This window comes from Pelodiscus sinensis, chromosome 2, assembly GCF_052426305.1.
Source record: "Pelodiscus sinensis isolate ZL-2025 chromosome 2, ASM5242630v1, whole genome shotgun sequence".
Taxonomy (NCBI): Eukaryota; Metazoa; Chordata; order Testudines; family Trionychidae; genus Pelodiscus; species Pelodiscus sinensis.
The window spans coordinates 159,465,487-159,481,902 of record NC_143053.1 but is presented as its reverse complement, the minus strand read 5'-3'; the positions used below and the strand labels follow the sequence as shown (position 1 = coordinate 159,481,902).

The 16,416-nt window shown below is 41.5% G+C and overlaps 1 protein-coding gene across 1 annotated transcript in view; it reads left to right on the top strand.

The window, feature by feature from the left end:
* SPMIP7 (sperm microtubule inner protein 7) overlaps positions 1-15,507 on the top strand; it is a 49,121-nt gene extending 33,614 nt beyond the window's left edge. The window contains exons 8-9 of the mRNA XM_006136376.4: positions 9,388-9,495; positions 15,262-15,507. Of these exons, the coding sequence (XP_006136438.1) occupies positions 9,388-9,495; positions 15,262-15,385 (232 nt within the window). The 3' untranslated portion in view covers positions 15,386-15,507. The remainder of the gene's footprint in view (positions 1-9,387; positions 9,496-15,261) is intronic.
* Positions 15,508-16,416: the final 909 nt, after the last annotated feature.

Below are 16,416 nucleotides of genomic sequence, written 5' to 3'. Positions count from 1 at the left end.
GGCGAGCCCAGGCGCCCTGCTCTGGCCAGACTGGATTAACCAATTAAATGGGATTTGACATCCCTATTAGAAACCCATACTCCACTAGGATTCAATGGGATTTGTGCTCCTAAATTCTTCAGCTGCTTTTGAAATCTACCCTCCCAATAAATAAAAAACAACAACATAAAAATGGCCATACTGGGTCAAACCAATGGTCCATCTAGACCAGTGCCCTGTCTTCTGACAGTAGCCAGTGCCAGATGTTTAAGGGTACGTCTAGACTACATGCCTCTGTCGCCAGAGGCATGTAGATTAGGCTACCAGACATAGGAAAATGAAGCGGCGATTTAAATAATCGCCGCTTCATTTAAATTTACATGGCTGCCACGCTGAGCCGACAAACAGCTGATCAGCTGTTTGTCGGCTCAGCGCGGTAGTCTGGACGTGCGGGTGTCGACATCAAAGGTATTTGTTGACCACCCAGGTAAACCTCATCCCAGGAGGCATACCTGGGTGGTCGACAGATACCTTTGATGTCGACACCCGCGCGTCCAGACTATTGCGCTGAGCCGACAAACAGCTGATCAGCTGTTTGCCAGCTCAGCGCGGCAGCCATGTAAATTTAAATGAAGCAGCGATTATTTAAATCGCCGCTTCATTTTCCTATGTCTGGTAGCCTAATCTACATGCCTCTGGCGACAGAGGCATGTAGTCTAGACGTACCCTAAGAGAGAATGAACAGAACAGGACGATTATCAAGTGTTCTATCTCCTGTGTCCTGTCCCAGTTTCTGGCTGTCAGAAGTTTAGGAACTCATGGGACTGTGTCTTGGACCATCTGATCTAGTAGCCCTTTATGTACCTGTCCTCCTTGAATTTACTGCATTTTAGCCTTCATAACATCCTTTGGCAACAAGTTCCCCAGGTTGACTGTTATATGAAGTATTTCCTTTTGTTACTTTTAAACCTGCCGTCTGTTAATTCCATTGGTGACCCCAGGTTCTTACGTGCAGGAGTAATTAATGTTTCCCTGTTCACAATCTCCACACCATTCATTATTGTATAAACCTCAAACAAATTCCCCTCAGTCACCTTTTCTTCTAAAACTCATAGTCCCAGTTCTTTTAATCTCTCCTCCCATGGAAGCTTTTCCATGCCCCTAATCATTTTTGTTGCCTTTCTCTTAGGGATGTCCACCGAGTAGTCATTAACAGATTAACCGATAAGCGATGGCTTATCGGTTAACGTACCAGTTAACTGCATTCCTGCCCCCTCCGTGCTCTGCATTGAAAACTCAGATTGGCAGTCTGGCTCAGTCCCAGCCCACCAATCTGAGTTTTAAATGAAGAACATTCAGGGGAGCCACCTGATACAGAGGCAGCAGTGAAGGGTGGCAGGCAGGAGCCGGCTGTGTGGGGAGCCAAATTAAAAATAAGTTTTCACCTGCTGTTCCACACATGGCGGCAGCAGCCCCTGTCTGCAAGGAACTACCCTAATGGTTCCTAACATCCTTTCAGGATGTTTTTACTGCTACTGCTTATTGAAAAGACGCGTTCAGAGAACTATGCACAATGAGTCCAAAATCTCTTTTTTGAGTGGAAACAGCTAACTTAGACTCAATCCTTTTGTATGCATATTTGGGACTATGTTTGCCAATGTGTATTACTTTGCACTTACCAACAGTGACTACATCTGCCATTTTGTTGCCCAGTCATCCAAATTTGGGAGATCCTTTTATAACTCTTTGCTGTCAGCCTTGGACATAACTATCTTGTGTAATTTTGTATCGTCTGCAGCTTTTACCACTCACTGTGCACACTATTTTCAAATCACATGATTATTATAAGCAATGACTCAATTCTTTCTTGTTAATTAACAAAAATATTTCATTGAAAAGTGTGTAATAAGGTTAATTTTTAGTACTGAGAAAAAAACCTGTTCTTACTTTAGCACATGCATTCATGATGTCACCTCACTCTGTTTATTTAAATGCCTTTATAGATCTTTTTCTCCTCCATCAACTTAGTCACCAGCTTTCTCCTTTAGCTGACCCCTTCCCCCAGCAGCTGCTGCAATGAAATTATGGTCTAAGTGATATTTTAGTTCTGCAGGTGTTCTGAGGGTCAATGGAAAAAACTCCCACACTACTGATGGGGATTTCCTCTGTAGCATTCATGTGGGGGACGCTGGGTGTGACAGACGCTGCATGAATAATTCTTTTTTTATTCCTGGCATGGCTATAACTCACTAATGCATGATGTAGTAAGACTTAGTAAATTCCAACTTGCATAACAAAAGCATCTTAAAGTGAGCGTTAACAGATTGCCTAAAGTGGCAGCTTTTGTACTGGATCTATCTCCTACTCTTTATCTCTCATTCTATTAGCTATCTTTCATATTGTAACAAACAGAACTTTCTGTTTCTCGCTCTGCTACATATCACAGCCCCCTGGAACTAGACAACTAGTGAGGACAAAACTCAAATTATTTTGCTTCAAAGCACTGACCCCTGACTCCTGAGCTAAATAAGATTGTCTGGCTGTCATTAACAATAGGCCTGTGACCATACACCAGCTGTTCTCATTCCATTCACTAGAGGGCAGTGGTATATGCACGCACTCTCCCACACACAATGTTTAACTGATATCTAATATTTTCTGCTTAATATCGCTTTTCATGTATTACCTAATTAATCTCCTAAACTTTTCTGTCAGGTAAGAGTTAACTTCATTTCCTCAACTTTCATATATGGAAAATAAATGTGAGTGACTCACTCAAGGCCACAGATGATGATGGTGTCAGAGGCAGAATTAGTTCATGGAGGACCACTCCTTCAAGCTCTTGATTGCAGTGGGAGCTTTGTACATGGAACATGTAAAGGATAAATTGCCTAGAGTTCCAAGTCTAAACCATTCTCCTCCCATAACTTTTATCCCCTTTCTTTGTAGCTATTCCTGCTATGTTATCAGCATCTTTACTGTCAATCTCCCAAACATATTGAGCCAGATTATGATCTCTCACACCAGGGGATCTCCAGTGATTTCAGTTACATTACTTCAAATATAACCACATGTTGAGATCAGACTCTAACTCAGGGCTACTCAACTTTTGAAGCCCCAGGAACTCACAGCACATGCCGAGGGCCGCAACTTAAGAGTGGTTGCATATACATGCAAATATATTCAAATAGATTCTTTCACACTGACGGTCACGAATACAAAGATTAAGGCAAGATTACACAACACGCAGGCCCCATTTAAGTCAGTTCTGCTGATATTAATAAAATACAATATTTATGCGATTTCCACCCATATGACAACACTTTTAATGAGCAATGACAGTCCAGGAATTTAACTACTAAAATGCGTATCAACAGAAGACCATTATATTGACGCGCCATTGTGGAGCATGTTCCTAGGAAAGACATGTTGAAAGGATCCCACCTGAGGGCCACATGCTGAGCCTCATGTAAACCCAAACCGCACCGTGAGCCGCAAACAAAACAGGCTGTGGGCCTTTGAGTAGCTCTGCTCTAAAACATTGTGTTTATGTGTCCTTGGGCCAGCTTCAAGTTTTAACAGACATTTCATGGATCATAATTAGATAGAGACTGGGTTCCTCCAAAATCTTGCACTTTGTGTATTCATTTACTAGAACTGGTAAGAAATTTTCTGATTAACATCTTTTTCATCAGAAAATTATAATTGGTCAAAACTGAAAGTGTTTAAGGGAGAGGCTTAGTTTTGATAACTCTCCCGTTTCAAACTTTTTTTGGGAAGAAAATAAGGTTCTGTTTGGCATATTCAGAATAAAAAGTCACATTTTGTATCAAGATTTTATTCATGTATGCTATATTTGACCCAATACAGGTTTTTTTCAGGATAAGGGTTCATGAACATTTTTGAGATTTAGAATTTCCTCTTAGATTTTGGGATGGGAAAAATTTTGAACTCTTGAAAATTCTCCCAGAAACTCTTTCCCACCCAGCTCTGTCATTTCCACGAGTGAAAGGTGGATGTGAAACCCTGCCAAATCAAAATATGCCATTCATTCATATTAGTGTTTTTCACCCACTTTGCAGAGTTTGAGTTTACATTTACTTAAATCAGGAGTAAGGACACACATTAACATGTGTAAAGGAGACGAAAAACAGACTTAGATACTCTAACTTTCTGTAGGTGTTTTTTACCTCTTTATGTGAGTATGTTATGGCTTTGTTTGGTGCTTTCTTTTTGTAGAACTGAAGCTCTGGGCTGTAAAGCTGTAGGAGCTCTTCCTTGCTCTAAGAGCAATATATAGGGATCATTTAGCAATAGCTTTCGCACAAGTATCTGTTGTGCTGGTGGAGTTAACGACACTAAACAAGTTTACCACTCAAGATAAAGCACTGGGAACTAAAAGGTACATTTTCAAAAGTGTTTAATCATTCTGAGTGCTTTAGTTTTCAGGAGCCCAACTTACACCACTTTTTAATTTTCAGAGAACAGGTACTCAGCACTTTCTGATAATCAAGCCCCTTTAAAATGTCGCAAAATGGGAACCCACAAATGGATGCACCCAATTTCTCTTTGAAATCTTAGGTCTTGCATAGCTTCAATTGCCTGTGCATTGAATATGGTGGAAGGTTTTGGGATTGTCTGACTGTTTGTTTTTGGGGAGGGGTGAGTTGAAGGCTGCTTGTGTAATAACAAGGAAGCATATGAGCAGGATGAAAGAAACGTCATGGTGACAGAAAGAAAACTTGATGACGAGAAGCCTAACCACAGAGGGTTTTGCATGTTGCCAGTTGTAGCCTGGCACTCGTTTTTTTTTTTCAGCCGAGGTGATCTGGTTTAACATCTCAGCAGAGAAAACACAAAAGAACTAGACAGCGTGATCCAAAAACAAAACCCAAAGGGTATTTTTTTAACCTCAGTTTCTTCTATCTTATCACGCGCCTAACCGCAGCACATTTCTGCACCCCTTCTTTAGGTGCCTATGAGGGCATCTGGTAAACATAATATGGGCTTTCTTAGTATCCTTGTACTTTTAGCTTCTCTTTGCACAGCCTTTTCCATTTTCAGTGTAACATCCTTCATCATGCTAGGAAGTATGTTAACTCTGTGGATCATTTCTAAAAGGCAGACAACAATCTAGAACAAATCTGAAACTGGGACTGTCTCTTGCACTCATTTCATTGTTTGTATGTTACATCTGGCTAATCATGTTGTTTTTCTCTTATCTTCTTTCCAAGGAAAGTATGTTAGTGAAAGAAATTAAATTGTGTAACTAGCAGTGCCGGGTTAGGTGGTTTTGCAAGCTTTAAAGGTCAGAAGATTTTATAAATCAGATGCTTCACAATGCATAATGATACTCAGAAGTCCACGCTATTATACAGTTGTTATATGAGCTAATTTCAGTTAGCCTTATGATATATTGCAAGATATTATGAGATTTCATGCAGTGGTCCCAATTCTCTTTCTCTCTGGTGCAATTCCTTGGAAGTCATTCGAGTTTCATTCTATAACCGAGACTCTAATGAGCGATTTTTATATGATATGTTATTACAGTAGAACCTCAGAGTTACAAACACCAGAGTTATGAACTGACCTGTTACCCACACATATCATTTGGAACCAGAAGTACACAAACAGGTATCACAGATCCACTCCTTCCCCAAAACAAGCATATACAATATAGTACTGTATTTAAAGGTAAACTACTAAAAGTAAAAGTAAACTATAAAAAAAAGACAATGTAAAGATATTGTTTCTGTGGTTAAAAGCAGCATTTTTCTTTTCCATAGTAAAGTTTCAAAGCTGCATTAAGTTAATGTTCAGTTGTACGCTTTTGACTGAACAATCACGATGTTTTGATCAAAGTTACGAACATTCCAGAGTTCTGAAAATCTCTGTTTCCCGGGGTGTTTGCAATTATGAGGTTCTGTTGTAAGTATCACAAATTTGGGGTAGTAAAATTCTAGTCACTGTCAGATTAAAAATAGTCCTTCTGGAACAAATGATCAGAAATTGATAAATGTATGTCTGTGCACAAATGTACCCTTCTACTAATAAAACCATGGATTTGCATGCACACAATAGATACTTTAAAATGCAAATAGGTATGTGTATGTGCAATTGGATGGTCTGCACACAGCCAAGTCATTGTCCATTTGTCCATTAAAAAAACAGTTTTGCACACACACCACTGTGACTATTTTAGAAAATGTATCCCAATATTAGCCCTGATTCTCAGTTGTGCTGCTATGGTGGCACAAAGTCACAGAAATGGTGCTTTAAACAGCTATAGAGGGGATTCCTCATAATTAAAGAGAATCCTCAGATGACATACAGTTGCTGTTCTGGCTGCAAGCCACTTCTGCTGATGTAAGAGCATGGCAAAGGAGATTAGAAAAAAACTCACGGAAGGCCCTTGGTAGCTAGATACAACAAAGAGCAACCCTAAAACTATTCCTGTGTAGAACTGTTGACCAGATCAGCTTTCCTTCAGCCATTGGATCTGTGTGGGTGACATATAAAAAAGTTATTTTTCCCCTTCTATGTTGAGCACAACTTAGCTGGATCAACTCTCTTTGGTGACAAATGAATTTTCCAACACATCCATCATGTTTTATCAGGAGATATACCTATCTCATAGAGCTGGAAGGGACCACCAGCAGCCAGTGAGTCCAGTCCCTACCTCCCTCCTGGCAGGACAAAGTACTATCCCTGATAGATTTGGTCCAGATCCTCAAGTGGCCCTCTCAAGGATTGAATTCACAACCTTGGGTTTAGTAGGCCAATGCTCAAACCACTGAGCTATTTCTCTCCTTCTGCTTTATAGCTCATACTCTATAGATATAGAATTTTAACATTATACCCAGTTAGAAATTAGAGTAATAAATTGCCTAAGTACACAGTCAAAGAATTATATAATAAACCACCTTTCCCATGGATTGATTCTTGCATCCTGCACTGAATTTAGCGTAAAGGGATTTCTGGTCACTCTATGGAAAATTAACACCTGTGTATCATCATTCACCCCAAGATTTATTTTTCTAGGGAGCACATAGCTGTCTGAAAGTACTTTGGAAGCAGTTCTTAAATGGGCATTGTTATTACCCACAAAATATACGAATCCACAAAAGGGTGACATTTGCAAACTTTACAATCCCTTGTACTTAGCTGAGTCGCAGGCTGAAACAGCTTGTCATGAAAGACGTGTCTGCTTGTTTCTGGGCAGTCTGGGTAATTATATAGTTCAATGGTTACCTATCTTGAACTGGAAGAAGACAAAATAGTTAACTGCTAATGCCAATAACTGATTACCTCCTATTCTATATCATATCAAAATGGTCATTTTTTAACTATGCATGGACTCCCTCTCGGTCCTTACATGCTTTTTACTCCTCCAGCTCTCTTTCAGTCTGCTTCTCTCTTCCCTTTTCTTCCTTTCCCAACAACTCTTGCCATTTAAGAGTTGATCTTTCAGTTGTGCTGCCCTCGAAATCTTTCCACAATCACTTTGCATCACACATGAAAACTTTACTTTTCTCTTTATCATTGATGGTCAGTGTATAGCATTTTGTATGAATTATCTTGTAACATACAAAGGCTCAATCTTGCTAGTTATTGAGTACTCTTGCCCATCTAGCAAAGCACTTAAGCAAGTGCTTATCTTTAAGCAAGTGACATACTTCAAGTTCAACACATGCTTAAATTATTTGATAGATTTGGCCATAATCCAGGATGGATTCCCTGGATCATATTGTATCATTGCACATCTTTGTTTATTTTCTTCATATGGGTAGTTAATTAAGACACCAGTACAAATTCATGTTACCTTGGATTTTCTAACTGTCTTAAACAGCTTGTATTTGGTAAAAATGTATTGATGGTTCAATGCTCTGTACCCGATAGAACAGGAACAAATATATATATATATATATATATATATATATATTTTTAGGAAAACCACTCAGAATAATATATACCAGAAATCATACTTGACATCTGGATAACTGCAGAATTGTTGTAGGGTGTAGTTTTCAAATTATGAGGCCCCTTTCTTAGGGGACAAGGTGGGCACAAGGAAGTTATCAGAAGACTGAGGTCCTGATTAGTTGCAATTTTTTTTTTGTTTCTTCAAAAATATTGTTGATAAAATAGGAATATGTCTCTCTAGCTGAGTCTTCAGTTCCAGCCAGTGGGGAAGTACAAGGAGACAGAAGGGTACAAGATGTGAGGGGGAGTGATCTCTTCCTGTGCAAGGTGGAGGGTGGGAGGTGAGAGGTAGGAAGCTCATTTATCTCTTCAGAACCTGATGTGTATGGTACCTCTAGGGAAGTAGTTTCTCCCTGTTAGCACAGGCTCATTCACATGCATACTGGGGATTGTGCCAGGGCCAGAAAGGCCTGCGGCCCGTGAGGGCTTGCCTCCACTTACCCTGATTCTTGCTCTGGAGATCAGTCTTCCAGGATTCGATATAGTGTGTCTAGTACGCATCCCTATCAACCCTAGTATTACACAGTGGGGACTACACAGTGGGGACACTGCAGAAATTCAACCTAAGGTATGTCAACTCCGGCTATACTATTCTCATAGCTGGAATTGCATATCTCAGGTTGTCTTTCTCCCCTAATATAGACCTGGCATGAGTGACTTAGGGGAGTCCCAGGACCACGAGGATAGGAATGCAGCTCATTTGTCTGTGTCAGGCTGGGATCACCCTTCTGGAGCATGTCACCCTTGCGAGCTGACAAAGGGTGCTCATGGGCTCTGTTCCCAGGCCCCAGGCATCCATAGAAATACTGTTTCTTAGAAGGAGAGAGCCACATATATGACATGAATCTTGAATGCATAGGGAACATTCAAAAAAAAGTTTAGGGACCTCTGTTGCAGGAAATTTGCATATAGGTAAACAATTTGCCTCGAGAGGGATACCTAGATGCCATGTTTGATATCAGAACCTAAATCCCACCTAAAATGTAACCCATGTTTGAAATATTGGCCTTAGGGTTTTGTGAACCACTTGTTCTAGTTCTTTTTTCTCAATGAAATGTTATTATTGGTCATGAGTAGTATACAATCAAGTAAAACCCACAATTTCAAAACAAGATGAGAAAAACTGGAGAACTGATTTTTGCTCTCTAATCAAAATTGAGCTCATGGGCCATATCTCCAGCTTGTATAAAGTATTGTGACTCCATTAATGTCAAAGAAGTTGTAACAATTTACACCAGTTGGGGATCAATCTTGGTGCTTACATACAATATAATATCACACAGTTACACCCTGTATCACTTATCCAAATTGGAGATAGAAACACAAGCTAGTAGCTTTACAACAGTCTATGATTGATTATTTCAAGCTTGCACTCATTTAATTTAGTTCTTTCCTACCCTTCCCCCTTTTAACTTTTTCCTGTAGCACTCCAAATATCCCTGGATATACTGGCAAGGTTCATTGGACAGCAACCCACCCGGCAAATTCTAATCTTCCATCAACATCTCCATCGATAATTACACAAATGCATGGGTAAGTAAGTGTAAGACATATTGCACAATTTATTCAGATACATTAGAAGAAAAGTCTTAATTATAATTATTTAATTAAAAACAATTAAATTTGAAGCATGATATTTCCGTGTTTTAAAGAAAAATATCGGGAGTCAAATCCAAGATCATTCCTGATTTTCATGATTCCTTTAGAGCTTACCACAGGAATTCATTAAAATATATATTAATTCTGAAGGTAACCAGGAGTCCTAAAATAGTGATTGTTTCCGTGTTATGTCATGGGTATGTTGGCTAGATTATGATCCCTGTGATTATGTCTAGATTGAGATCTGTCTATTCTGGAAATTTTAGACTAACTTACATTTAATAATGACAAAAATGAGGCTGCATTTTGTTGGGTGATCTGAAGCCCTCAAGATATAGATGCTTTCCTCACAGAAAATTGCTGAAGATTGTCAGTACTCTGTTTTTCCCTTCTATACCAGGTTAATCACTGCAGTGGCTGAGTGCCTTATGAAACATTTTCATCATAAAAGTCTCTCCTGTGATTCTACATCCTGCTTTCTTTCCCAGAAGCTGCTAGAGAATTATTTAATAATTATTCATTGTCCTCTTCCATATAAGTTTTTGTATGCCCCTTTGAATCTTGGACTATTCCCCCTCCCACTCCTCCTACTGATGTACAACTTCACAATTACATTGAAGTCTCCATTAATTTCAAAGGCCAGGTCCACAGTACGGTGGAAGGTTGGCTTAAGGCGCACAATTCCACCTACACGTAATGTGTAGCTATAGTCAACGTACCTTATGGAAGAAATACTCCCATTGACTTCCCTTATGTTTTGTTAGTCTGTAAAGTGCTACCAGACCATTTGTTGTTTTTTAAGTTTATCCTCACAAGCAGTAGGACTACTGTCGTCAATGGGGGTGCCCTCAGTATTTGATTTACCAGACCCACTAAATCGAATGCTGGAAGATTGACTTCTGCAGTGTTGATCTTTCTGCAAGTGGAGACGTGACCTAAAACATTTATCTTTTAAACACTCTTTTATTTTGATTAGTTTTAAAACAATATACACTTATGCACCACTGATACAAGCTTTGGGAAGCTGACTAGTTACTAAAGAATCCTCTGTCAGAGCAGTTTATGATCGAGCGTAACCCACTGGCACACTCTCCTGATACCTTTGCCTTTCTTCTTGTGTGGCTGTACTTGGAAAATAGGCATTCTTCTGTAATAGTAGTTTGCGGGTTACAAAGATTGAAAATACACAAGAAGGTCTTGGAGATTTTATTGGCTAATCGAGCTGAACTCAATCAGCTTGATGTAAGACCAAGTTACTTTTAAATGTCACACACATTTATGCTGATGTACTTCTGCAGAAATCACTGGCAGCATTCAGACAAATACTAAATTTCAAAAGCAAAGATTCAGGTGCAAATGCAATCTGAGAAAGTAAAATATGTCTGTTATTTCCTTTGGCTTTCTGTGGGGTTATCATGCAAATGCAGTAAGCATTGCAACTAGGCATTTCTCTCATACTACAATTAGACTTATTAAAAATAGGAACATAATTTGTCATGATATTTGCAAAAATAATCCATATGGCAGGGCATGGATTTTTTTTCTGTAATGCATGAAGGGATTCTTGTCCTGTACTAATAGGGTCTCTCTGGAGAAAAGGTAGTCACAGGGCTTATGTAAGAGATGTATGAGAGAAAGGCGGTGTGTGAGAGAGCGTATATAAAACAGGTACTGTGGACTAAATTCTTCCATCATTACTCATGCTGAGAATTGCCTTTCTCTATGAGTAAATAACAGATATATTTCAGTGGGACTACTCATGAAATGAGATACTACTCACCATGAGTGAAGATAGTGGGATATAGCCTTATATTTGAAACTGGTGTCTTAAATTAAAAAATCCAGATCCTGTGAGAACCCAAGAATTGGTCAGCCTAGTATACTGTATATTGAAGAACAGCATGTGCAGTTTCATCTTGCACCTTTTGAAATCAATGGAAAAAGTCCCACTAATTTCAGTAGTGCAGGATGAGGCCATTAATGAGCTGTGATGGAGAGGTGAATTCTGATGTTCCTGAGTCAGATCACTCTAACCAGGAAATGGAGTGGATTTTTTAATGCATCCATACTCTTCTTTTGAGAGGAGGTTATCTAACTTTCTTATTGCTTTCATGGATGACAATCCATTTTGTTTCTACATTTCGGCCTTTGTGGATTCCCCTTATTGTAACCTTATAGATATGTAGGGCTCTCGACGGATATCACTGTAGCTACCTCATTTAATGTGTTGCACTGTCATTGTTCTGCAACTCCTGCTTAGAGACAATTAAGAGAAACCTAGGAGATAACGGTAGTCTTCTTCTGCTAACATAATATAATGAATGTTCATATAAAAATATCAGCTGTGGACAGACCTGGCAATATTCTAGACAACGTCTGCACTTTATTTAGTTTGAATAGAGATGCACAATATCTGGGGTGAAATTCATTAAGCTCCTTATAAACCTGCTGAAATCAATAGGTCACATAGGCTATAAAACAGCACAAAACTGTCTTTTTATCATTGAACATGAATACAGGCAGTCCCCGGGTTACGTACAAGATAGGGACTGTAGGTTTGTTCTTAAGTTGAATCTGTATGTAAGTCGGAACTGGCGTCCAGATTCAGCCGCTGCTGAAACTGATCAGTTTCAACAGCGGCTGAATCTGGACGCCAGTTCTGACTTACATACAGATTCAACTTAAGAACCCCAGGCATCCCCAAGTCAGCTGCTGCTGAAACTGATCAGCGGCTGATTCCAGGAAGCCGGGGGCAGGGGCTTCCTGTAGTCAGCCACTGGTCAGTTTCAGCAGCGGCTGACTTGGGGACGCCTGGGGCAGAGCAGCTGGGGTGCTGCTGGGTTGGTCCAGTAGCGCCGCCGCTCCTTGGCGCTACTGGACCAACCCAGCAGCACCCAAGCTGCTCTGCCCCAGGCGTCCTGATTCAGCCGCTGCTGAATCTGACCAGCAGTGGCTGAATCAGGACGCCTGGGGCAGAACAGCTGGGGTGCTGCCCGGTTGGTCCAGCAGCACCCAGAGCGGCGCTACGGGACCAACTGGCAGCGCCCCAGCTGCTGTACCACAGGTGTCCGGAGCAAAGCCATGGAGCACGGGGGCAGCGGGACAGCCCAGATGCACCGTAGCTGTCCTGCTGCCCTCAGGCTCCGTGGCTTTGCTCTGCTTTGTTCCCCGTCTCCCTGGTCTGCAGACCAGGGGGACGGGGAGCAAAGCCGCGGAACACGCGGGCAGCGGACAGCCCAGACGCGTCTGGGCTGTCCGCTGCCTGCGTGCTCCGGCTTTGCTCTGCTTTGCCTCCCGTCCCCCTGGTCTGCAGACCAGGGGGATGGGGGGGGGGGCAAAGCAGAGCCAAGCCGCGGAGGATGCGGCCAGCTGACAGCTGTCAGCTGACCGCGCGCTCCGCGGCTTGGCTCTGCTTTGCCCCCCCCCGTCCCCCTGGTCTGCAGACCAGAGGGAGGGGAGGGCAAAGCAGAGCCAAGCCACGGAGCGCGCTGCCAGCTGACAGCCCAGACGCGTCTGGGCTGTCAGCTGACCGCGCGCTCCCCGGCTTGGCTCTGCTTGGCTCTGCTTTGCCCCAAGGGGGTGGGGGGGGGGGCAAAGCAGAGCCAAGCAGAGCCAAGCCGCGGAGCGCGCAATCAGCTGACAGCCCAGACGCATCTGGGCTGTCAGCTGGCCGGGCGCTCCCCGGCTTGGCTCTGCTTTGCCCCCCCCCGTCCCCCTGGTCTGCAGACCAGGGGGACCGTGGGACGGGGGGCAAAGCAGAGCCAAGCCACGGAGTGCGTGGGCAGCGGACAGCCCTGTCCGCTGCCCACGTGTTCCGCCGCTTTGCTTCCTCTCCCTGGTCTGCTGGAGACCATGGAGAGGAACGCCCCGTTCGTAACTGCGGATCCGACGTAAGTCGGATCCGCGTAACTCGGGGACTGCCTGTATATTATTCTTTTATAAATAATTAATTAGTTAGTTAGTTAGTGTGGTTCTCAGATACTGTGGTTTTGAATGATAGATAATTTCAAAGTCTTTTAACATAACTAAAATATGGGAGCTGAATACCACTTTAGAAATATTTTGTCAAGACATGAGCTACAAGGGTATGTTACAGAGGATGTAGAATGTTTTTGTTTTGCAACATTTTATATTTTGGTCTCTGTTTGAAATATCTATCCGCAGACATTTATCAGAAAAAAATCTATAGACTACATAATGTGGTACAAATACCATGATCTTATCATTACAACAGAGTTATGAATATCTCAGGAATGGAGGCAGTTCATAACTCTGAAATGTTTGTGATTCTGAACAAAACATTATGTTTTTTCTTTCAAAAGTTTATGTCTGAATATTGACTTTATGCAGCTTTAAACTTTCCTATCCAGAAGAAAAAATTGCTGCTTTCAACAATCTTACTTTAAAGGAAGGTAGCACAGAAACTGTTTCCTTACTTTGTCACATCTTTTTATACAATTTTTCCTTTTATTTCTTTACTAGTTTACTTTTAGTATGATACAATATTGTGTTTGGTTTATGTTTGTTTGTTTTTTGGCCTCTGCTGCTGCCTGATTGCATACTTCCTGTTCCAAATGAGATGTGTGGTTGACTGATCTGTTCATAACTCTGGTGTTTGTAACTGTGAGGTTTTACGGTATTAAGCCTTCTTATCTTTTCAACTCAGGGTTATCACAAATTTGTTTAAATAAGTAGTATACTTGTAATTGAGCGCAGATAGCATTTGATTGCTTTTGGAAAGAAGGATTGGTTTCTTTCAGCTTGCTGTTTCTAAGATTTTGAGCTTGTGGCACTTCGTAAGAGAAAGAAAGGGAGTTTTAAAAAGGAGAATGGATTTGTTTGGGGAAGTGTATGCAAAAGAGGTAAAGTAGGATTTAAGACATTTGGACTCATTCTACCCTGATTTATACTCATGTGACCCACCCATTGAAATCTGTGGGGCTGTATAAGTGTAAATAAAGGCAGAATTAGACTCACTCATGTGTATGTGTGGTATCCCTTAAGTATATACAATGCAACATAAATTAATTCTTCTAATCAAAATATGGGAAAGCAGTAACAAATCTTTGTGTTCTTAGTACAAGCAAATGAGTTTGCACTCATAGCACTTACTTTCAGTAAAACCTGAGTCCTCAACCATTGCTCCCATCACAAGCCAAGTTCTGTCCTATTACCAGTCTGAACTTCGTGCAGGAGAAGCAGGGGGAGGCAGGAAGTTACAGCTCCTTGAATCGGATGTCTTTTCTGCACCAATTCTAGCCCTGATAAAGATTACAATAGAAATTCTTCTACCTTACATCACTGGTATAGAGTTCTTAAATGGTCCACATGCCAGGGGCTGGGAACATGTGGTGTAGGAACTGCCTGTGCTAGATTTATGCTATCAGGAAGTTCTCCTGTGTCAAGGGAATTCCTTTCCGGGTGCTTGAAGTCATAATCTGACTCGATGGCTCACCATAACACCTCAGAATACACTGGAACATTTTGCCTAGGCTGGGTGGGGAGAGGGTTCCACCAAAGACTGTTTTGATGCATTTCTTGGCACCATTGTTGAGCCAGCTGAATCTAATAGTGTGGAACTGTTGTGAATTGCATAATTTTCCCCCAAAGTCAGTGGTCACATCGGTTAGCAAAGAATGTGTTTCTGAGAAATGTGAAAAAAATATTTTTAAAAAACCTTTTCTTTTTTTGTACTTGCAGATACATAGCAAAGTGTGGATACTCCTCTCGATTTAATCACCATGGCCCTTTGTCTCAAATACTTACTCCAGTTTATCCTCAAAATTCTTTCAACAAGGTAGAAAGAGAAACAATTAAGGTTTAACAAAAATGAATCCGGCTACCAGTTTGACTGCAAGTCTCAATGACCAATGGTGGGAAAGAAGGAAATGTGTCGAGTATATACTCCTTAAAAATGGGACCATAGTAAAAAAATACAGAAGTGGGTGTCTGGTGGATGTGCTAGTCTTTATTATGTGGTCTTTCTATACTCAGTATGTATGACTTGCTATTGTATCATTTCAGAAGTAGGAAGACTCTTCTGCTTGAAAGATAGTTATTGTATTGAGTTGCAGTATTATTATAGAAACTGGTGCAATAGAACAATTAGCCATAAATACTGTATTCAATATGCAGTGTAGCCTGTATATATAACTTTTAAAAAACATATTAAAAGTAGTCATCCAGCATACCTCTCATCAGTAGCTCTTAAAATTCTTTACAAGGGTGGGTAGCATACATAAGGTAAGATTATAGGCCAGGGTTTGCAGCAACCCTCCTGCATGATGGACACAGTTCATCAGTGTTAGCGTCTGGTGCATCACCAGACACTTTATTTACCTGCATGTCAGTAGGCACAGCTGCTCGCATCTCCCATTGGCGCAGTAGGAATGTAAAATCCTAAGTTAACCCACTAAACTGTTTTACTGGTAGCCAATTAAACGAGTGCCAGCGGGAAGGGCTGCCCCTCCCCCCCATTATGGGCAGGGCTGCTCCATCTGGGCTGGACTGCCCCCTCCCGCAGAATGCCAAGCCAGGCCCAACGAGGCGAGCTCTTGCTGGACTGGAGCACCCCTGCTCATGGTGTACCTGGCCAGGTCTGCTGTGGGTAGAAGCTGCTCTGGCCAAGCTGGAGTGCCCCTTGCTGGTGGTGGGCCCCAACAGTTACATGTCACCTTACGGGGTGATGCTTTCCAGTTAGCCAATTAACCATTCACATCCCTAGGCCATGGTATGCTAGATACAACAGCCTATCTTGGATTCCATATGGTGGCACCATGGCCAAGTAGATGCATCGCACTCACTCTAGTCCCTAGCCATCCCACTGGCACCAGGGTCTGTGAGGGGCCTGTGTAT